At 45.9% G+C, this 24,207-nt stretch overlaps 1 protein-coding gene across 9 annotated transcripts in view; it reads left to right on the top strand.

Moving 5' to 3' along the window:
* IL1R1 (interleukin 1 receptor type 1) overlaps positions 1-24,207 on the top strand; it is a 75,290-nt gene that overhangs the window by 22,763 nt on the left and 28,320 nt on the right. For 2 of the 9 annotated variants that reach the window (XR_009248725.1, XM_058684546.1), the window contains exons 3-4: positions 22,409-22,545; positions 23,254-23,395. The exons of 2 other annotated variants lie outside the window; for them this stretch is intronic. Coding sequence is in view for 1 of the 7 variants with exons in the window: in XM_058684546.1 (XP_058540529.1) it covers positions 23,348-23,395 (48 nt within the window). In the remaining 6 variants the exon portion in view is untranslated. Of the gene's footprint in view, positions 1-11,809; positions 12,022-22,408; positions 22,546-23,253; positions 23,396-24,207 lie in introns of those variants that run through there. 5 more of the 9 variants (XM_058684540.1, XM_058684543.1, XM_058684542.1 and 2 more) reach the window with 3 other exon arrangements.

Below are 24,207 nucleotides of genomic sequence, written 5' to 3' on the forward strand. Positions count from 1 at the left end.
AATATTTCAAAAACTTTTCCAAACAAAATTAAAAGGAAAAAGTTTTGAGATGTGTAAAGAATGTTAGACATGTTCCTGGCCAACTGTCATATTTATGAACACTGAGAACTGTGTAGCCAAGTTCTGCTGTCAGCCAAGATTGACTAGTAGGGTCTGGATTTACTTTCTCATGACAGACAACAAAAGAGCTGTATAAAATACATGAAACCAGGGCATTTAAGATACTGGACATCAGCCATTGAAGGACAGGGACCCTTGAGAGACTGGGAGAAAAATGAGGTGAGCCCTATGGTTGCCCCCACTTACTGACATGAGAGAATTCCCAGGCTGTGGAAGGGTGTCTAGCCATTTCCACAGGGAAGGGAGGTCTTGGCAGAACTCAGCAAACTTGCTGAATTGAGATGGAGCTGAGGGCCAAGGGAGACCCAGGTTGCTGTAGTTCACAAGAATGGATGCCAGAGAGGAGAAACCTTAATGAGGAAGAACGTCAAGTCTGCAGGGGGTGGGGGGGGTCTCCCTTGAGAATTCAGCAGAGTATGGGTCAGCCCACGTGTGAGGGAACTACCTGAGGCCAGAAATTAACCACCCATGGGATTAGATGAAGTAGTAGACAGCAAGGCCAGGCATAATTTCTGTTCCCGCCTGTCAGAATGGAGAACCTCACAACCTGCAGGCATTTGATAGAGAACTAGGATTGTGTTTGAGCAGTGGGGTGAAATGAGTCCCACACTGAATGCTGCCATGGCCCTGCCTGATGAATCATAAGGGCAACACCCCAAATAATGGAAGCACTTCCAAGAGCTAGAATGCATCCTTGAACTCAAACATACCAAGCATCAAGCAAGTTAAACTTCAGTGTTTGGCATCTAATAAGAAATCACTGTGCAATGCAAAGAAGTAGACAAATAAGGAGGAGAAAAATCAATCAATCAAAACCAACTAAAACCAACACAGACCAAGACATTCAAACAGTTATTACAACTATATTCCATATGCTCAAAGCAGTAAGTAGAGGAATGGAAGATGTTAAAAAAAGAAAAAAAAAAAGGCCCACCTATAACTTCTAGAGATGAAAACTACAAAGTCTGAGATCAAAGTATACTAAATGAGATTCACATCAGATTAGACGATGTAGAATAATGAATTTAAAGACACAACAGTAGAAACTATCAAAATGAAACACAGAGGAGAAAAACAAATAAAAAAAGAACAGAGCATCAGTGAACTGTAGGGCAATTTCAAGCAGCCAAATACACGTTATCAAAGTCTCCAAAAAGCAGGAGGGGTCACAGAAGGAATATTTGAAAACAATGGCCAGAACTTTTACAAATTGGATGAAAATTACAAGCCCATCCATCCAAGAAGTTCAGTGAACCCTGAGAAACAGAGATCGATACATTATGTTCTGTGATAATCACATTGCTTAAAACCAGTGGTAAAGAGTAAAATCTTAAAAGCAGTAAGTGAAAGAACATGCCGAGGAACAAGGATGACAAGAAGACAGATTTCTCACAGAAACAACGTAAGCCAAAAGGCTTTGAAGCATTGTCTCTACAGTACTGGGGAAAAAATGCTGACGACCTAGAATTCTATATACAGTGAAAATGCTTTCCAAAAACAAAGCAAAATTAAACTCTTTTAAACGTACAAAACCTGAATTCATCACCGGCAGACCTACACTACCAAATATTAAAGGTAATCCTTTAGGCAGAAGGAAAATGATGACAGATGGAGGTGAAATTATGGCATAAATTTCTTTAAAAGAAAATGGACTGTTCAAACAGAAGGAGTGATAGTGCAGTGTGAGGTTTTTAACATACGTAAAAGCAAAATGAATGACACACATAGCACAAAAGCCAGGCAGGAAAAGATGGGGCTATGGTGTTGTAAGTTTCTTTTTTTTATATTGAATTATAATGGATATACAATATCATATTAGTTTCAGGTGTACAACATAGTGTGATGATTTTATACATTAAAACATAATCACCTTTATCCTCTGGCACCATACAAAGTTATTCCAATAACGCCAATATTCCAATAATTCCAATATTATCGACTATGTTCCCTATGTGATACTTTTCAGTAAGTTGTGACGTATTTGTTTTATAACTGAGAAGTTTGTACCTCTTAATTATCTTCACCTGATTTACCTGTCCCCCCCACCCCACACCCCTGTGACAACCACCAGTCTGTTCTCCACATCTATGAGTCTGTTTCCATTTCATTTTGTTTTTTAGATTCCACATATAAATGAAATCATATGGTATTTGTCTTTGTCTGACTTATTTCACTTAGCATAATACCTTCTAGGTCCATCCATGTTGCTGCAAATGGCAGGATTGTATTCATTTTTATGGCTGAGTAATATTCCCTCGTGTATATATACCACATCTTCTTTACCCATTCTTCTATCAGTGGACACTTGGGCTGCTTCCATATCTTGGCTGTTGTAAATAATGCTGCAATGAACATAGGGGTACATGTGCCTTTCCAAATCAGTGTTTTCATTTTCTTTAGATAAATACCCAGAAGTGGGATTGCTGGATCATATGATAGTTCTATTTTTAAGTAAGGTTCTTAGATGTGGAATGATATACATCACTTATGGAGAAATTTTCAGCATGAAATGCCTATTTAAAAAAGCAGAAAAGTGTTAAATCCATGGCCTCAGCCTCAACTACAACTAGGAAAAGAGAAACAAATTACACCCAAAGCAAGCAGAAGATAAGAAGTAACAAAGATCAAAGCAGAGAACAATTACATAGAAAACAGAAACATACTAGAGAAATTAATGACACCAAAAGCTGATGCTTGAGGAGAGCAGTAAATTGATACAGCCCTGGGTAGCATGATCAAGAATAAAAGAGAGAAGACAGAAATATCAATATCAGGGCTTAGGTAATATCACTGCACCACACTACAACTATTAAAAGGATAATGACAGAATATTAGGAATAAAATTATGCAAAAAATTTTGATACTTAAATGAACTGGATAATTTCTTTCAAAGACACAAACTACCAACCTCATTCAAGAAGAAATAGATGACTTGGATAGTCTTCTGTCTATTAAAGAAATTGAATTTGTATGGAAAATTTTCCTGCAAAAAAACCTCTAGGCCCAAATAACTTTCCTGGTGAATTCTGCCAAACACTTAAAGAAGAAATAGTATCAATTATGTACAGAATTTTCCAGAAAATTGAAGAGGAATACATACTTCCCAAGTCATGAGTTCTCCCCAACTTTTTGACGTTAGTATTACTTGGATATCAAAACCAGATAAGACATTACAAGAAAAAAAATAACTGTAGGCCAGTATTCCTCATGAAGAAAGACATACAAATTATAAACAAAATATTAGTAAGTCCATTCCAACAATGTGTAAAAACACAAATACATCATGGCCAAGAGGGCTTTATGCCAGGAATGCCAAGTTGGCTTAGCAATGGAAAGTTGATAAATGTAATTCTGGCTTAGCAATGGAAAGTTGATAAATGTAATTCTGGCTTAGCAATGGAAAGTTGATAAATGTAATTCACCATATTAATAAAACCAAAAAAGAAAAACCATATGATCATCTCAAAAGATGCAGAAAAGGCATTTGACAAAATCCAACATCTATTCCTGATAAAAATTCTCAGAAAATTAAGAATAGAAGCGCACTTCCTCAACCTGATAAAGGGCATCTGTGAAAGACCTACATCTAATATCATAGACTGAAAGTTTCCCCTAAGATTAGGAACAAGGCAAGAATGTCTACTTTCCTCACTTCTGTTCAGCATGGTACTAGATCTGGCTGGTGTAAAAAGTCAGGAAAAGATAAAAGCCATCCAGATTGGAAGAGAAGAAGTAAAACTCTGTTTGTAGACAACATGGTGGTTTACATAGAAAATCCTATGAACTCAATAAAAAAGCTACTAGAACCAATAAGTGAGTTTTGTGATCACAAGGTAAATATATAAATATTGGTTGTATTTCTGCATACTAGTAATGAACAGTCAGGAATCTAAATTTAAAAGCAATACCCTTGAGGTGCCTGGCTGACTCAGTCCATGGAGTGTGCAACTCTTGATCTTGGGGTTGTGAGTTTGAGCCTCAAGTTGGGTGTAGTGATCACTTAAAAAATAAAATCTTGGGGCGCCTGGGTGGCTCAGTCGGTTAAGCGTCCGACTTCCGCTCAGGTCACGATCTCGCGGTCCGTGAGTTCGAGCCCCGTGTCGGGCTCTGGGCTGGTGGCTCAGAGCCTGGAGCCTGCTTCCGATTCTGTGTCTCCCTCTCTCTGGCCCTCCCCCATTCATGCTCTGTCTCTCTCTGTCTCAAAAATAAATAAAGGTTAAAAAAATTAAAAATAAAATAAAAATAAAATCTTAAAAAAAGCAATGCCCTTTACAATCAGTAATATCGTATCAATATTATTGATATCATTTTCATATGAATAATATGAAAAACTTTGGGATCCATTGGAAAGAAGATGTATGAGATCAGTGTGTGAGGTGGTAGTTATGGGGGCTCTGTTGTGCCCCTGAGCCCACAGTGTGCTTGGCCCTGTTCTTGTCCATGGTCTCTGCTCCCTGCCATGTCTGGCTTGGGTTTCTCTCTCCGCAGATGTTATTTCAGAGTCTAGGACACATAGGGCTTTCCTCTACATTTAAGCTTTTTATTATTATTATTATTATTTTTTAATGTTTATTTATTTTTGAGAGATAGAGACAGAGCGTGAGTGGGGAGGGGCAGAGAGGGGGAGACACAGAATCGGAAGCAGGCTCCAGGCTCTGAGCTGTCAGCACAAAGCCTGATGCGGGCTAAAACTCATGGGCTATGAGATCATGACCTGAGCTGAAGTTGGACGCTTAACCAACTGATCCACCCAGGCGCCCCATCATCTGCATCTCAACTCTTATGCACAGGGACCAGTCCTCACACTCTTGAGAAAGCCTGGGCTCTGGGTGTCACCTACATTTTTTTCTCCTTGGGCTCCTTCTCTGAGATTGTTTCTCTGTGTTATTATTTTCACGTCCAGATTGGGAAATCGCCAAGTTCCTTGACAAGCACACAATATGTCAAAGCAGCAGGGCAAAGCAGCACTGTAAATGATTTTTTTTTTCTTAGAGAATAAAAAAAGGAGTGATGAAAATGTACTGTGGTAAGATTTTACAGTGCTAACATATTGTATTTAAAACCTTCAGTCTTTTTTGTTTTTAATTGAAAAGTAATAAATATTCTATTGCTGATTTCATGATCTTGTGACTGGGGACTAGATTGTTGCCTCTGCTAGAAATCACTATGGGCACAGCACAAGTTTGCGGTGATACTTATGAAAAACCTCCCTATACCCTCTTCCTTAGCTGGTTGGGTGATTACTTCTTTTTTTAAAAATTATTTTTATTTATTTTTATTTTTGAGAGAGAGAGAGACAGAGCACAAGCAGGAGAGGGGCAGAGAGAGAAGGAGACACAGAATCCAAAGCAGGCTCCAAGTTCTGAGCTGTTAGCACAGAGCCCGATGCGTGGTTCAAATTCACAAACCGTGAGATCATGACCTGAGCTGAAGTCGGAAGTTGAACCAACTGAGCCACCCAGGCGCTCCTGGTTGACTACTTCTCACATTCAAGGTTGTAAATGAGTATTCTGGGACAGGCATTGGAGAGATCCACCTCCCCCCCCCCTTCATTATTCCTATCCTTGAAGATCTTACATATATTTTTATTAGAAAAATAAAAATATAGACATGAAACAATTATGGACAAAGAATCATATTGATGAATGTAAGGTAATTACAATAATAACAATAAATAACAATAATAACAAAAAATAACAATAAAAAATGAGCTCATAAAATATAGAGAAAACATGTGACCTGGTATGTTTTAGCTGAGAAATGGAAGACAGATTAAACAATGACAAGGTTGATGAGAAGGAAAGGGGAAGGTGTAAATATTTTCACTTAAGTATAGATTTAAAATGAGCAGATTATTTATTCTGGATGAAGACTAGTTTGCTAGGGAAAGACCTCTTTTCCAGAGGCCTTGAATTGTCTAGACTCTAGAGTAGCAATGTCCAATAGAACATTCTGCAGTAATGGAAATGTTCTATGGGTGTGCTATCCAATATGGTAGCCACTCATGACATGTGATGGCTATTAAGTTCCTAAAGTGTAACTAGTGCAACTGAATTTTAAATTTTATTTAATTTTAAATAATTTAAATAGTGTCATGATTCTAGAGGCTGAGGTATTAAATAGCACACCACAGATGGAGAAGAATACAAGAGGGAGTCCTTGGAGTCACCTCCTGAGAGCTGTGCATAAGTCACAGTCAGGGGACCTTCTGTGTCTCCTGCCCAGAGTCTGTTCTAGACTGGATCCTAAATCTTTTATGCCATTTTCGGGGGAAATTATATTATAGGCTTCTATTGTTGTCACTCTCAGGAGGACCTGAAGCCCAGTATCACTCACCTCCTGTGAGGACAATACCAACTATGTTCTAGACTGTCAGCTGAGCTCCTCAGCAGATCTAACTATCCCAGGGTACGAAGAGCTCAGCACTCATCACCCAGGCTCTTAATTCAGCAATTTTCTTATAAGGTTGCAAGAGGTAAAAAAGGAATCAGTGGTATTAAGGCCTCTTCTCTCAACCTTTGGACCCAGGACAGAGAACTTTCCCAGCTCCCATCCTCTCTCAGGGAAGTCGTGGATAATAGTAATTATTGTTGGACAGTAGTCCACCTGCTGCTGACTATTGCCAAATTGTTTGTTGTGAGGACACAAAAGAATGGAACAGGTGTTAACATAGTCTTTGGAAATTAGCAAAATGATTCAACAAATATGGCACTCCTGAGTCTGGCCAGATTTTTCTTCTGCTTCTATTGTCAGGGGTAGTAGCTTGCTCCTTACCTTTCTAAGTATCTTTGTCTGTAGAGGCTTACTTCTGATGGTTGCACTACTTCTTGGCAAACCATCAAATAACAACACTAGAGGGGCACCTGGGTGGCTCAGTCAGTTAAGTGTCTGATTCTTGATTTTGTCTCAGGTCATGATCTCAGGTTCATGGGTTTGAGCCCCACATCCAGCTTTGCACTGACAGCATGGAGCTTGCTTGGGATTATCTCTCTCTTTCTCTCTTTTTCGCTCTCTCTCAAAAATAAATAAATAAACTTAAAAAAATAACAATACTAGAAACTAAATCATTCTTGCAGTTAGCACTTGCTGAAACGTACAAGGAAATAACTACTTCTTTTACTCAAAATAGTATATTTCAAGCTAAACCTTTTTCACTATCTCATAATTCTCCTTTTCCCTTTATTTGCTGGTGAGATAATCATAATAATCATCTTCAGGAAGTCTGTAACTCGCACAATCTCGCAGTTCATGAGTTCAAACCCCATGAGGGGCTCTGCACTGTCAGTGCAGAGCCTGCTTGGGATTCTCTGTCTCCTTCTCTCTCTGCTCCTCCCCTCCTTGCTCTCTATTTTTTCTCTCAAAATAAATACTAAACATTAAAAAGAAAAAGCCCTTCTTGGATGATGAGGGAAGCTGGTAATGGCTGCCTTTTGGGTGGTGATGATGGCTGGCTTGACTATTGGTGCTTTGAGTTTCATGTGTTCAACCAATGATCGGATAAAGATCTGGCATAAGAGAGTAAGAGGCCACTAGTCTGGTTCTGTTCGGTGCAGGAGTTCTTGGAAGCCACCCCCTCTATCGGTCTCTGGAACTTCTGTGCTGTTTCACAGAACTTCTGTGCTGTGTGTAAGAAGCCACTTGCACTCAGTTGCTTTTTGTTCTTAATTTTATTTTAATGTTTATTTATTTTTGAGAGAAGAAGACAGAATGTGAGCGTGAGAGGGGCAGAGAGAGCGAAAGAGACACAGAGTCTGAAGCAGGCTTCAGGCTCCGAGCTGTCAGCACAGAGCCTGATGTGGGGCTCGAACCCAGGAACCGTGAGATCATGACCTGAGCTGAAGTCAGACGCTTAACTGCCTGAGCCACCCAGGAGCCCCTCAGTTGCTTTCATTGAGCAAGATTAAAGCCGCAATTAGAATAAAAAGTTTGCCGGGCTGCCTGCCATGTCCATCTTTTTGTCCTCGTCTTATAAAGGAAGTTAAGAAATAGTTTACCGTCATTGGCAATTTTATGATATTCTACAGTTTCTCATCAACTCTCATCTCTGGTTCACATGCGGCTTTCTGCTTGGTAAAGGTCTTGCAAAATCAGAGGAATCTGAACAGCAAAACGATCAGAGAAACCCACAAAGAACTGCTTAGAGAAAGGGACAGTCCTGAGCCAATGAAAACGGACAAGTGGCAGTAATGGGAGGTAATATGAGACACAGATTGAAAAGGTGGTTATTTGGAGGTCAGGAGATGGAAAATGTGTGAAAGGAACGAAAAACTAGGCTGTAGAAGGAAGTCCATGTAGGACAGTGGTTTTTAAACCTATCTCAGGGAACACTGTGGTTCTGTGAGCAGTTACTGGCAGTTCTATAAATAACGAAAAACAGGCGTAGCAAGAATCACAGAGGCCCTGTGTGCAAAGATGTCATTTTATTTTCCACAACTGAAGTCAGCTTAGTTCATGGATCCTCATTTCCATCTCTAGCGCTAGAAAAAAAGCTTGCCACTTCAGAGTTGCTTAGTCTCTACTGCTGCAAGACTCAGCCTCCTCTGTTTAGAATCCTTCTCTTTCTAAACCCCTTGTCCTTGTGGACACTGACTGGAGTTCTCTCCATACGTCGTCCTCTGGACTTACCGACCCCAGCTGGGATCATGCGTGCCTTGGTGTCCCCAGCTGCCAGGGGTGGTCAGTGTCGGCTTTCTTACCCCTTGGCATCCCCCTCTGAGGGTCTGGGGACTCTGAACACTCTAGGAGTGTTGTGTCACCATTTGTGAAACAGCCTGTTCTCAGGCCCAGGCAGTTCCACTGTCACAGCTGTCCCTTGGCACAGACCACCCTGGACACAGGGCTTTGCTATGACACTGGTGGTTTCCAGGATTCTGTTTCTTGTGTATTACTAGACACTCTTATCAAATACAGTCCCATGATTTGGGCAGCTTGCTAGGCGGGTCATACACCGAAAATCCTCAGAGAATACGGTCTCTCTCAAGAAAGGTGGTCTGGCGATGGCAGACAGTCGAGTCTTCGACTGAAGAAGTCGAGTCTGAGACAGGAGTCTCAGAGATGGGAAGGTAGTGAGGGAGATAACACTCCAGAAGGTGCCATCCAGACCCTGGATGTTATTTCCGTTTCTCGTAAGTTTTTGTGAAACACACAAATATCATCACCTCCGCGGAGGCATATGTCTTACACATTCGCATTCAGAGCATTTGTGTGGTGCTGAGACCAGAGCATACAGGAGTGACAATCTCCGCACCATGAGCTTTCAACTCAGGGGTGAAGCAAGACAGGTGGACACACGAGCCACCTAGGAAAGGAAACAAAGGGAAGGGAGAGTTCGGAAACGTGGTTAGCATGGCTGAGTGAGGGAGGAGATACATTCAAAGTGCCAGAGAGAACAGTGGCTATAGGTAAGAAGGGAAGGTCTTCAAATCCCATCCTCATAATAGACGGGTGTATGCGTGTTTTATCTGGGTCTAAGGGCTCACGTGTCTAGCAGGATGGTTGGGGTAGGGGTGGGTGGGAGGCATCAGAATACAATGAAAAAAACAAGGAGAAGTGTAATTTTAATTCCAATTTAAAAATTTAATTACATTTAACTTTATTAATTTAAATTTAATTTAGTTTAATTTTAAGTGTAATTTTAAATTAGGATTAAATTTTAATTTTAATGTAATTTTAAATTAAAATTAAATTTTAATTTTGAAATTTAGATTAAAATGTAATTTTAAATTCTACATTACTACACAGACTCATCATGTTTTCTACTCGTAAACTGTTTAAAAACCTTCACTATACGAACTGTGAGATATGTTTATGCTCACTAACAACACTAGTTCTGCAGCACTGAGCCTGACCTGCTCACGCTAGCTTTCATTAAGTGCCCCTGGGACACGTGCTGAAGCAGCTTCAAGCGGAGGGTTCACAGTAAGGCCATCACTAGGGGGGCTCAGAGGAACAGTTGTTCCCACCCCTGGCTGCATGTTGGAATCACCTAGGAGCTTTAATAACACTGAGATTTGGGCCTCAGTCCCAGAGATTTTCATGTGACAGATCTGGGCAACAGTGGTCCAGCTCTCTCTCCTGATGATTCTGATGTATAATCAATGTTTTGAGAACCACCACTCTAAAAAGGAATACTAAAGAGATGGGGACATCTGGTGAATTCTTTTTTTTTTTAAGCTATTTTTAAAATTTTATTTATTTATTTTGAGAGAGAAAGAGTGAGCAGGGGGATGGGCAGAGAGAGAGGGAGAGAGAGAATCCCCAGCGGGCTCAGCGCTGTCAGCGCAGAGCCCGATGTGGGGCTCGATCTCATCAACCTGTGAGATTATGACCCCAGGCGCTGAGCCACCCAGGCACGCCTGGTGAATTCTCATAATACCATGTCACTGGCCCCAGAGTTAAGCCTGTTCCTTGGAGAAAGAGGAACCAGATGCAAGGGCTGGAACCAGATAAAATTTTTTAAAAAATAAGAAATTATCATCACAGCAGGCCACAAGTCAGCATTAGGGTTGATGAATTATTGCTGTTGGCTTCTTTATGCTTTCCTCCAGCCCAGAATTATCTGGGCCAGCTGAGGCCAGGGTTATCTCAATTCTTGGGTTTCCGACAGAGATGTCAAGGGAAGGACTATGGAAACCAGCACCTGCCCAGCCTGGAAGGGATACAGGAAGGGTGTGTGTGTGTGTGTGTGTGTGTGTGTGTGTGTGTTCTGTTAGGAAGGAAGCAATCATCATTTACTCAATGTCTCCCCAGAGGATGGCTCATTAGGTCCTCAAAACAAGTCAGGGTCCAGGCACTTGCTGGAGGTACGGAGTTTTGGAAAGGGAAGAGCAGCTTCCAAGCCCCTGGCTGTGGGGCTTGGAGCCCAAGCCAGCCTCTGCTGATACCCCAGCATCTTTCCCTCCCCGCACCAAAGTCTACGCCTGACCCCGGCCATTCACTGCATTTCTAGGACTACCAGTTCTCATGTGCAAAATGAGTGGATGGGAGTAAGTGGGTTTTAAGCTTAAAAGAATACCTGGTCAGGCCAAGAAGTCTGGTATCAAGACTGTACCACCGATAAGCTGCTCTTTCATCCGGGCGCAAAACAATAACAAGCAGCAAGTGACTCTTGTGTCAACCCTGGGCTTGGCGCTGGTTTACAGTGTTAATTTATGTAATCTCCCCAACCACTCCATGAGGTGGGTGCTGCTGTGATCCCTTTCCAGTGAAGAGGAAAGGAGGTACCAAGAGGTTGGTGAGTTGTGAAAGTTCCCAGGGCCAGTGTGAGAGAGCAGGGGCCAGGCCTCAGGCTCCAGTGACTGACCCTATCTGGTCTCTTAGGCTGGAAAGTGTGTGTTTCTGGGACCTGAAAGTCCCAAGCTCCATTCGCTGCAGTCATGCCCAGGGACCCCGCAGTTGGGTGGTAGCCAGGTTACGCTGTCCAGGTGAGTCGTCCCAAGTCACTTCGGGTGGGACCACGGTCACTGCCCCTCCAGGGTGCGGGAGCCCGGGGCCCCCGGGGATGAGGGGGATGAGCGGGGCAGGCCGGAGTCCCGGGCTTCCCGGGGGTAGGGCGCGGGGGCACCGGGCCAGCTCTCTCCCTGCTGAGCCCGGCCCGCCCCGCCTTCTCCGCCCACCCACCCCCGTCCGTCTCCGCCCGAGGCGTCCAAGCCGGAGCCGGAGCCTCAGCGCAGCAGGAGCCGCGCCCGGCTGTTCCCGGGAGCAAGGGCGGCGCGGCTCCTGCTCGTGTCCGCGCCCGGAGCCGACCCGGAGCGCGCGGCGGCGGCGGCGGCGGCGGCCCGGCGCCCCCAGGAGCCGGCGGGCATGTGACTAACCGCGCGCCCGCGCCCCGGAGCCCCTCGCCCGGCTCCCAGGGCGCCCGCCCCGCCGCGCTGGGCCCGGGGCGGCCCGGGGCTCGCCCAGGTAGGAGGAAGCTGCAGCCTGCGGGGTTGGAGTGTTGGCGGGTAGGCGGGCGGGCGGGAGCGGGGGTGGGGGGTGGGGTGGGTACCCACCGTGGCTTTGACACCTTTCCCTTCCGCACAGACCGCGCGGAAAGCGTCCTTCTTAAGTCAGTTAGACTGAACTTGGTTGTCAGTTTGTTGTGGAAGAAGGTGATGGCGGTGAAATCTGTGGGGGTTTTGCTTGTTTTTATTTTTGTGTGAAACCGGAATAAGGATTGTTCAAATCCCTTTGCGGGGTGGGGGTGGGGGGGACTTGACGATGGTCCTGGCGGGTTGTTGTGGGGTGTGTGTGTGTGTGTGTGTGTGTGTGTGTGTGTATGTATGTATGTAAACTGCTTCCAGGAATTTGAATGCAGCCAAGTATGGCTGGTTCAGGAGTGTCCCTCTCCGGGGTTTAGGCTCAGAGCTGTCAGTCTGGTCAACAAGATAAGGACGAATGCGAAAGCCCTACAGTGGGGGAGAGAAATTTGTGCTCCCGCGACCCCAGGGAGAGGCTGATGCTGGGTGTAGCTACAAACAGACATGAAGAAGACTCATTCACAACAGGCAGGTCCAGTACTTCACAGTTTATAAGGCTCTTTAAGCTTCTCTTTTATCTTCCCCAAAGTCTTGTGAGAGACACGCTATTACCACCTTCCTTTCACAGCAGGGAAAGTGGAGGCTTAGACAAGGTGACTAACTTGGGGGACTGGCACCCAGAAGGAGAGTGAGCCCTCGGGACTCCAAAGCTATGCCTTCTGCTTTACCGCCCGATGGCTTCCATGGTCCGTGCCTGCCCAGGCTTTCTCCTCTGTGCTGCTGAGGGTGTGTGGATTCCTGCCAGGGCAGATGTCCCCAGTGATTTCTGGTGGCAGGAGATGCTTATCAGATGGGCATGTTCTAGGGCTTTTAGCGCCACAGCGTAGGAACCAAGTAAGGGACATCTCTGGGCCACTGATGCCTTGGAGAAAAAAGGTGAGCTGAGATCCGTCTGTTATTGGAAGGTGCTGTCTGGGTCACCCTGGTTTGGTACCAAGCTTCTGGAAGGTGAATGTATAACATTGAACTCCAGGACTATTGGCGAACTGAGGAGAGCCAGGGATGTAGGGTGGGGGGAGTGCTGGGGGGTTTGCTGCCCCTTTCCGCACCCAGTTTACTGTGCATTTGTGGCCACCTTTGTTTCTCTTGACTGCTTTTAATTTCTTATTTCATATCCTTGTTATTGCATTTAATATTCTGTGTTCACATCCTGTATTATGTTTTGTGCTAGATGAAAATGTGGGGCCTCCGGGATGGGATTTGATGCGAGAAGGGACGTGGAACCCTTTATGTATTTTTAGTCTTATTTGGCAAGCTGCCACTTTGTGGCATGTGGAGCATCACCTGGCCCTGTCTACATTTGGGTGGCCTCCATGTAGTTCCAGAAAGGATGTTTGACCTGAATTTTCACATGATCTTGGCAGGGCAAAACTAAATTCTCCTTTTTCTTTCTTTTTTTTTTTTTTTTAAGTTTATTTATTTGTTTTGAGAGAGAGAGAGAGAAAGAGAGAGAGAGAGGCAGAGAGAATCCCAAGCAGCCTCTGAGCTGTCAGTGCCGGAGGGGGGGCTCGAACTCACAAACCATGAGATCATGACCTGAACTGAAATCAAGCCAGACACTTAACCGACTGAGCCACCCAGGTGCCCCTAAACCCTCCTTTTTAAACAGGCTCTACTCAGCTCTGTGTGGCATAATGCGGAAAGGCTTTCTTTATGGCTTTTTAAAATAGCATCTTGTCAGTAATTCTTTTACTGTTGGTGAAATACTACTTAATATTAGATTCACTTATTTATTTAACAAATGTTTATTGAATACCTACTTTGTGCCAGACACTGTTCCGAGTACTGAGGACAGAGCAGTGAATGGGATAGATGAAAATCTCTGCCCTCTAATGGATGTGAGTCCTCTTGGTGAAGTCACAGGGCAACTGCAGTCTCTCTGCCTAAGGGGGTTCTTTGAACTTTGCCTCTTTGAATGGAGAGTGGGCACGCTGGCCACCCACAGGTAGGACACCGTTCAGTGTCTCCACTGGAGAGGGCAAGAAGGTAATGGATACAGATACAACTTATATGGGTGGTTCCCAAGGATGCTGAGATATACTCTAGGGCTTGGCCGTGCACTTGGATCATGGAAAATGGAAACCGTGTGGCTGGGATGCACCAGTGGGAGATGGGTGTCCTCCTGGAAGCAGGAAGAGATGATGTTGTAAACAGAGTGTTTTATTAGTCAAAGTGGCAAAGCCGGACAGTTGCAACTACCCCAGCATAGGGAGGAGGGAAGTACAGAGATTATGCTACATGACGGACTCACTGTGAACTTGCCACTTTGAAAGACAGCTGTCATCAGAAGGCACTGAGACTCACTGGCCACCGCCCAGCCTCATGATGTTCTCCATCTGCTGCCATTTGTATTTGGGTTTGTGTTTTCCCTTGAGGTTTCGAGTTTGTCGGGCCAGCTTACAGGATTTGTGCTGTCAGCAGCTTTGTTCGCCTGCTCCTTCCACCCTGCCCTTGCCGGCTGTGACCCCAGGAAATGCTGCTGCAGCCTCCTGGCCATGCTCAGCACTGGGGAGCCTGTGGGGGAGCCCTGGAACCAGAGTGAGCTCACCAAGTGTTGAAAGGGGCTGGGGTTCCTGAAGGTTTGAACGCCTGAACTCTGCGCTTCTAATACACGTGGCAGGGTGATGGAGGCTTTCCCCATTCCTACCTGTTCCAGAAAGGATTTACAAGATGCCATAAATGAAAAATAGGATGAAAGAAAAACAAGAGTGGAGAGGAAGTGGAGCCTGCAGTGAGTCTAGAAAAGTGTCAAACGTAAACCTTCGTGAACTATTTGCAAAGTTGCCAAGTGGGGCTATAAATCTGGAGGTAAGCTGGGTGCCCCGGCCTTGCCTGTACCTTACTTAACATTGCCTGAGGTACTCTGATGAGAAATGCCAGGACTCCAGAGCAAACAAACCAGCGTCTCTGGGGGTGCGCCCAAGCACTGGTGTTTTTAAAGCCCCCAGGGCATTCTAAACGTGTGACCAAGGTTGACAACCCCAGTGTACCTTCCTGCAGGCAGTGGGAGAGAGGAAACCTGGTGGGACACAATTGTCTGTGTCTTCAAGCTGTAAATGAAGTGCTTAGGAGAAGTAAAAGGATGCCTGGTAACAGAGAAAAGTGGGACCTCCCCCCCCCCCCCAGGGTCCCCGTTGAAGAGGTACAAAGAGCAACTTTTAGGCTGTCTCTTGAAACAATTCCCCATCGACAGTGCGGTTTGGTAGCTAAGTTTCAGCTGGACTTAGGGTGCTAGTAGGAGGTGGGGGAGGTGGCCTATGCATTGTGAGCTCTGCACGTGTGGCCTGGCAAACCAGAGCACTGAAGGCCACCAGCAAATACAGCCCATGACTCCTGCCCCTGAGTTCAATCCAGAGTTAAATTCTGTCACTTGGAGCAGTGCTTCTTGGCTCATTCAGAACCCCTTACCCCTCTTTTTAAATATATAGTTTATTGTCAAGTTAGCTAACATACAGTGTATGCAGTGTGCTCTTGGCTTTGGGAGTAGATTCCTGTGATTCATCACTTACCCCTTACTAATGCAAATATTTGCAATTCTGAAATAATATAATAAAACTTACCGACAATGTAATTTCCAAATAGTCACTATAATAGCTAGATGTAAAGGATCACTGTGTGGATGGATGCTTGGGCAGAACCAAACTAGAACCCAATGAGGCTGCCAAATGGGTTATGTAGGCTGGACTGTAGGATCACAGAGGACAACTCCAAGTTTGGTCCGGATCAGAGACATCCTGGTGGGGGATCCAAGTACCACTGAATGATGAGTGACTCTCGCTCAAGGTCTAAGTGGTTGTCAAAGCCAGTCCTCTCTGTTTTCACCATATTTGCATTCCTGGAAAATTTAGTATGTACGAAAAGCGTGCCAACAGTCTGTAAGTGTAGGACGGAACTAGGCACTAGCCTCCCCAGATGATAAATGACATGAGATGCTTGGAAGTCATGCAGGACAAGAGTCCATCTTTACTTTGTGGAACTGCCTCGAGTTGTTGCGGAAGGGCCTCTACCACTAAATGCTTCGTTGTGATCACCCAAGGTGTCCCCTTCTCCACACTTTCAAAAGTGCTACCTTAGCAGCCACACTGGCCCCTTTGAGAACTAGTGCTTCCCTTGCATCACTTGGTAGTGAGTGACTGAAGCCTTCATGCCCCTGTGTGCCCTAACATAGCAGGGCACTGATTGGGTGCAAGCCAGCCGTCCAAAGTTCACTGTTAAAAGGTCATATTGGTGATGATAGAAATCAGAACGTGGAGTCCTGTGCAGTGAGGGGTGGCTAGTAAGGGACACAAAAGAACTTTAGGGGAGGATGGAGACGGTCTGTATCTTGATGGGGTATTCTGGTGTATACAGTTATCATAGTTAATGGAATTATACACTTAAGATTTACTGTGTGTTTTCACTGTATGCATATTTCATCTCGGTAAAAAAAACACAGGAGTGAAAACAAAGAAAAATTCGTATGGAGAATGTCTAGTCCCCTGAGGCTACCTGTAGCTGCCACTTAGAGCAACAGAACCTTTCTCACAACTGGAAGGCAGTGCTTAAGGGCAAGCTGTGTGAGGCCAGACTCAGTATCAGGCCCCTAGCAAGCACTGCATTGGAGCTGTGCTGGAGGGCTGACAGGGCCAGGCAGAGCATTTGAAAGGGGGACAAGGGACAGGAGAGCAGAGCCCTTCCTGTCACTGGGTCTGGTTGCTGTGGTCCAGGAGCCCTAGAGGGTTCACTGGGGAGAAATTGGACTGTGTTAAAATTCAAGTCCAACCAAGAGATAGGTCTGGCCGATTCCTGTTTGTAGCCCTCTAGTGATGGCAGTCCCGTCCTTCTGCTTTATTTTCCCCGTTGTCCCTGAAACCCACACGAAACCACCAATCCGGTGGCTTTGTGCCTTGTAATAGCGGAACAACTTAGACTGTACAGCAACATCTAAAACCTCTGTGACTGTGTTTACTTTATCTCCATATCCCTGTGCGTGATAGCCTTTGGTGATTAAAAAAACTTTCCTTGCCTCATTCGTGTGGGTAAATACGCCGGATGAATCTGCTGTGAGCCGGGCTTTTGGATCATCTGAAAGGAAAGTCGCCAAAGTTTCAGTGTTTCTCAGACTTTCTGAGATGATGCGTGTTTCTGTGGCCTCTGTTGTGGGAGTGGTTTTGTTAGCTCATAGTTTTATATAACTTTGTCTCTGGGGGAAAATCAGTGATAGCCATGCTGAACACACAGTTGGGTTTTAGGAGCCCTGTGTGTGGTGGGGTACATGGTTCTCCTCTCTGCAGAACGGAAATCATTGTATCACACTGTGGTGACCCCCTTTGTGTTCACATCCTTGTTCTCCTTCCCTGTCTCGGGCATGGAACCTTCCTGGGGAGGTGTCTCAGTGTTAGGGTTCGGTTGCTCTGACAGTCTGGCCCCACGCATGTGACTTTGTGTGGCCCTCGTTGTTCCCTTTCTCATGACTGGGGCCGAACAGAGATGACTGCGGGTATTTATAGAGGGCAATGCCTCTCAGATTTTACCACCAAAGGAGTAAATGCTCAACCTAGCACTCCAAAGTGACTCACCTTCAGGGCTTCTTTGATGACTCATGCGTTACCTTTTGGAGATCTTTCTTTCCATTTCATAATATAGCCATGTTTTCTCTAATAGAAATATAACTCTGCCCAGAGAATCCTTGAGTAAAATCAGTACCCTAAGAAGTTAGACTCCAAGTTCCCTGGCTGTCTACAGCTTCTCCTTGGGGATTTGCAGATTCTAGATTATGAAAGAGGGATTTGTGTAAGTCCAGAATTCTAAAGTATTTTCCACAGTTTTGTGGTTCTATGGCTTTATGAGCAAGTTTCTTTATGCCTTGTCTTTAAACCTAACGTTTTGGGTCCTAACATTATTGGAGCCTGTTTAATTGCTGTTTGAGTCCTTGTAACAGGTAAAGGTCAAAATTATGGACCTGATTTTAATGCCATATTCCATTCCCCATATGTGTTCACAATGGGTTTTTTTTTTGATGTTTATTTATTTTGAGAGATAGTGAGTAGGGGAGGGGCATAGAGAGGGAGACAGAGTCCCAAGCAGGCTCCCCACTGCCAGCACAGAGTCTGATGCGGGGCTCGAACCCACAAACCGTGAGATCATGACCTGAGCAGTCATGAGTCAGATGCCCAACTGACTGAGCCACCCAGGTGCCACAACATGATGGTTTTCAATAGAGCATGGAGGTTGTGGTGATTCCTGAGCTGAAGAACCTGATTTAGTCCTTGTTTCTTCCAGGGGCTATCCACAGTCGCTTCTTAGTTACAGTCACTTAGTTGAAGCCTAATTCTCTGAATATTTCTCTTAGGTCAAATATACATGTATACACACGTTGAATAATGTTTGGGATGAGAAGTTTTATTAGATGATGCTGCATATGTATTTGTAAGGCACTCATTGTGAACAGTGAGCTGGTATGAGGTGGAAATGTGAAAGTACCGTTAGGATTTCCACTTAAATTTCAGATGTGGGGCTCTTCAGGTCCCTGGAGGAAGGAGGGGGCATCTGCTGCTGTCTTCTCTCTTTTCCTGGGTTTCTGTGGAGGTTTGGCTGCTGCCGAACTTCCCTTAGAGGCAGGCAAAAGTGGTCCCTCCGAGGTCCTGTACTTTGGAGGGTTCTGCTCTGCTTCTCAGCCAGCTGTGTGCCTTAGCATGGCCAGGAGTCTGTAGAACCAAAAGGATGTGCCTACTTGGAACATGTAATGGAACAGCAGCATGGCCATGACCCAGGTACCCGGGCCCCCCTAAATGCCTTGTCCAGACAGCCTGGACAGAGTATAACAGGTCTCTTTCTTAGGTCGTTCCCCTATGGACTCTGCTGCCGGTATGCCTCCTTGGTCTGCTGAGTGGCCAAGGCTGTATGGCGGGGGTGAACTTGGATATGTGGATTGGAATGTCTACCTGTGTGCACGTGCAGGGCCCCTCATGATATGTGACCAAGCTGGGGGCAATCAGGGAATCCATCTCGGAGGTTAACGTAGGCAGGGAGGGCGTGAACCATCCCAGGGTCTGCTCCCCACAGGTCCTTTGAGGAGCAATACAGCCTGGGCTCAGACGCTGCTCTCAGAGCCTGGTGCCTCCGCTGCCCCTCTCCCAGAAGTGGGCCCACACAGCACCTGCCTCTTCATGATGTCTGGTGCATGCCACCTCTGTCCTGTGCCTGGCTTCTGTCCTGGAAAGCCAGGTTCACAATGTGGGGGGATTCCTCAGCAATAGGAAGGAAATTCCTCGAGGTTGTGGGAAATTCTTCCAGAACAAGAAGGCATTAATAGATGCAGTGTGGCCACAAAGTAGGAATAAATGCCCCTTCCCTCTGCACTGGGGCCCTGGGCCTCGTGGAAACCACTTGGGTTCTGGTGACAGTCACTCTGTCCCCCAGCTGTCACCCTTCCTGTGTCAGTGCTGGATATGGAGTTCCTTGCAGACTGACAGGACAGCACTGTGTGGTGAAGTGGGATGCTTCTGCTGGGGGCCTGTATGTTCATTGTTAATTCTTGTACTTGATCTCTGCTTTTGTAATTTAGTTCACGTTGAAGTTTGTCCTTCTAGGTCTGGTAGGACATTGCTTTATGCCTCAAATTCACATTTCCATTTTATCTTTTTTTTTTTTTTTAATTTTAGAGGGAGAGAGAGACAGTACACATGTGCAAGCAGGGGAGAAGGGCAGAGGAGGAGGAGAGAGAGAATCTTAAGCAGGTTCCACACTCAGCTCGGAGCCCCATGCAAGGCTCGATCCCCTGACCCTGGGATCCTGACCTGAGACAAAATCAAGAGTCAGATGCTCAGCCTACCAAGCCACCCAGGAGTCCCTCCATTTTATTGTCAATAAACAAGTAGCTTCATACATATTTTTCATATGACACATAATCGTGGTGTGATGTACCAGTTTCCAGTTTCCAGATACGTTATAATCACCAAAATGCAAGGGGAACTATACATTTCATGTAACTGTCATAGAAAGCTGTGTTTCCTGTTTTCCCACCCCGGGGCACTGCAGTGAATAGACCAGGTTGCTGGGGGCAGGGGGCTGACCAGCCGAGGCCTCCTGTCATGCCAGGCCCTGGCTGACTACCCTGGTTGGGCATCAGCACCTCAGTGCACGGCTGGGTCTCTGCACACCAGCTGGAAGCTGCCATGGAGAGGAGGGTAGGCAGGGTGGGAAATTTCCTATGGAACACAGACATCACGGCACCTGCGGGCAGGACGGGAGCATTGTGTTAGGGCTTGTTAATTTATTGGGAGCATTAATCCTTTCCCCTTCCTTAGTCATTTTTTTTATGTGAAAAACACATCTGAAAAATAACACAGTGGAATAAATACATGACGGTTTTTATTGTCAATACTTTCTAAAAATATTTTGAATTTTACTTATAAACCAATTTCAAAAATCACTGCAGGCTTTGCTCAGTTGCCTCTGAACAAGGGAGGGTGACTTGGCCAGTATCCCTTCTGGCAGGAATCGCTCCCAGTGTCTGGTCCTGCTCTGTCTGCTGTCCCCCAGCGTCCTGCGTGGCTTCCTGGCTGTGCGTCCTTTGTGTAACCCCTGAAGAGGTAGTCTTCCTTGTCCAGGGTGGTTCCCTTGCATTTCTCTTCTCCGACTCACACTGAGTACCTATATTCTATCCTTTCTCCCCCTTGCTTCAAGGCCAGATTTCGTGTAGTCTAATGTGAAGATGGTGGGTGAATCCCTTCCTCTCTCCCTCCCTCCCTCCCTTCCTTCCTGAGCTCTTACCACATGCAAGGTGAGTAGGATGGGCCCCCCCTCACAGGAGCATAGGAGAGGTAGAGGGTCCTCTCTGTACCTTTCTCTCCCGGCCCAGGTAGGGAAGGCCAGCAACTGGGGCGAGCCACCACTGCTGCCCAAGCCCTGGGTCCCAGAGCCAGAGGTCTGAGGCATGCGGTGCCCTGTGCCCTATGTGACTTGTGGTCCTGGCCATTGAGGGCAGGGGCCTCTACAGGGCCCCTGGGAAAGGCCTGAGATCAGAATCGGCTCAGAGCTGGTTGGACATCACAGAAGAAGCAGGTGGACTGGGAGCAGTAGAACGAAGTGACAGCCCTGAGAAGCACTGGAGAGGCGTGGTGGAAGCCGAAGGCAGCGTGCTTGCAGATGGGCAAGGAGAAGACCCTATAACCCAAACAGCAGAGGATGGGAAGTGGAGACAGAATATAAAAGTTCTTTTAAACAACTTTCTGGGGCAAAGAGGAAGAGGGAAAGTGAAGTGGTTTAGGGGAGGTGGGAAGTCAATTCTGCAAAAGGTTTCCTGGACTTTCCAAGTAGATTCATTCCTCTTGCCCATCCTCTCCCCGCCCCCCCGCCGCCCCCCCCCCCCCGCCTCTATTAATTTCTCTGACATTCCCCAGGTAATTGCCCCCCGCTGCACTCATTTCTGGGCCATACTCCTGGAGACCGAGAGGGCACTGTGCTTAGGACAGGGGGCAGGAAGATCAGGGAGTCTTTGATTTTGTGTTCTGTGTGATTCATGTGGACAAGCCACTGTGCCTCTGACCCCTTCACGTTATGCTGTATCTTCTCATAAATCTAATGTGAATAATCAGGCAGTAGTTAGTCTATTTAACCTAAGCAACGTGTTTGGTGTTGCATTAGGCTGTTTTATTGATTGGACATTAAAAGGCCTTATGCCTCAGTCTTACCAGCATTTCCAAGGCCTAAGGAAATGAATCAGACCTGAAGAAAATGTCAGACTCCAACATATTGAAAGTAAACCGTAAAACCAGGGAAAGGATTGTGGAATGTCTACAGGACATAACAGCTCAGCTTTTTGGAAGTTGTTTCAAATTCTGTAATTTGGAATGCAGGTGTATCAATACACTTGATGTAAGGAAGGACTCCCAGTGTGCCTGTTCTTACAAGGGACCTGTTCATTTCTTCCTGGCATCTGGGTCTTTCTCTGAGCTTTCTTCTCCAAGTGCAGAAAGCGGTGAGATCCCCACAGGTGGCTCCATTTTTCTGCATCCCTGAGGCTGGCAAAGAGCCAGGTTGTATGTGGTTTTTTTTTTTCCCAGAAGGGATGGTGGTTGTTCACCTCTTGGCATCTCTCACGCCCCCGATTCGATCTTCTGAAACCATCGTCTCAGAGGACCGTGGGACATCTTGCTCTTTAAACATATGGCACATTTTTCCAGCTTGTTGAGGGTTTTTTGGACACCTCTTGAGATCTGTGCAGTGGTCGGTCGGTGACTAAGCTTCCTCAGTCGAGCTTACACTGGTGTGTGTGCTTCCTTCCCCAGGTAGACTCGCCCCTTAAAGATGCTGACTCTATCCTGAGAAGCAGGAGCACCTCACACACCAGTTCACACCTCTCGAGGGGCGAGGGGCTCACCGGCCTTTTCTCACAGACAGCTGCAGTCTTCAGCCTCAGCTTCAGGTGATCCTGGCATATCTCTCATTGTATACCGAATATTGGACAGCTGTCTGGACATTTTCCTTTGGGTCAGCTCCATGGTTTTATCTGATTTCTGAAGGGGTCTGTGGCCCCTCTGAGGGTCACCGCTCAGTCACTTTCCCAGTGACCAGGTCACTTACCTGTCACTACGATTACGACCTGTGTGATGATGGCTCCCAGTGCTCTGTATGCTCTCCAGTTCTGGCACATTCCAGGCCTTGTGTCCATGTCACTCAGCTTTCAGCTGACACTGGGGTTCTCGGTCTCTGTTGGAGGCCACACTGCTAGCTAGCCACAGGAGACCCAGGCCCAGTCGTGCTGTGAGTGACACCCTTTGGGCATCTCCTCGGGTTGTCTGTGGGTTCTGGAGCCTGTCCCCCTTTTCTGGCCTGCCCCTTGCTGGTCTCCACCTGAATGAACAGGGGCTGGTGCATTCCAGACCCCCTCTGTCACCCTTCTTCTCGCTTGCCTCTGACTGGGTCTCAGATACACCCCATCACTGCCGCTGGCTCATGGCCCCATGCCCTCTCGTCTGGACTCCCTTTCACAGCAGCCTGCTCTCCCCGCCAACCCTCTTATCTCTGCTTTGTATTCCACGTGGGTGCCAAGATTTCTATAAAACATGAAAATCTGATCGCACACCACCCTGTGGCTTAAGTGATTTTCTTTTTTGCCACCTACAAATTGCAGTCATCTCCACAGCGAGACTCCGTGTTCTGGGCACTTTGGGCCTCCCCAGCTTTGCCTCTCAACTTCCCACCTTTGGTTTATACTCTGAAACAGGATGGGGCTGATCTCTTCCACGGGCTCCCCACCACCTCCTGAGGTTCAGGTAACACCTCATCCAAGAGCCCTCCTCCAGGCTGAGTTAGGGCCCTGGGGGTGGACACCCCTGCGTCATCATGTAGCTCTCTCCAAGTAATTCTCTACAACCCTTACAACCCTACGAGTAATTTGGAATTAGATCCTGAGATACAGTCTATACATAAAATTCACCTGGGCATCTTCCTTTTCTTCCCTGTTCCGTAATCACACAAGTCAGATCTTGTAACTGCATGAAGTAATAGCTGGCACTGTTCAGTTGGTTCATAGTGCCTTTATATTGTTTCAGAGAAAGTAACGTGAGTAGTTGATTGGCCTGGACCTGGTCATTGGGAAATCATGTAAACCTTTATTTTTCTGCCTCTCTATCAGGGAGACTTAAAACACTTCCACAGAGCTACAGAAAGAGCTAATAAGCCAGGCTGCTGATAATCTGAATATAGTTTAAAGGCAATATATAATGATAATAGCGCGATTAACCTCAGCTAACTTGGGAGAAGGCCAGTTTACGTGAATGAAATGTCAGAATTACAGGATATTTAAGGAATGCAGTCTTACTGCTCTGAGGTAGGTTTCAAGGCTTGAACCAGGCTTAAGGATCATAGTCTTCATGCTGGGGGTAAAGTGGGGAGACTATAAATGGGAGCATCTATCATACTGAGAAAGTCTTTCTTTTTTTTCTCTCAGCATTTATGAAAAAGCACGTTGTGACATTTTTTATGGGTTTTAATACCACTTCTTAAATAGAACATTTTTCAGATAATATTTAAATGATTGCACGTCATTAGTGTCTGAATTAGTGATGTCTTAGTTACAATATGT

Source organism: Neofelis nebulosa, chromosome 9 (assembly GCF_028018385.1).
Source record: "Neofelis nebulosa isolate mNeoNeb1 chromosome 9, mNeoNeb1.pri, whole genome shotgun sequence".
In the NCBI taxonomy this organism is placed as follows: domain Eukaryota; kingdom Metazoa; phylum Chordata; class Mammalia; order Carnivora; family Felidae; genus Neofelis; species Neofelis nebulosa.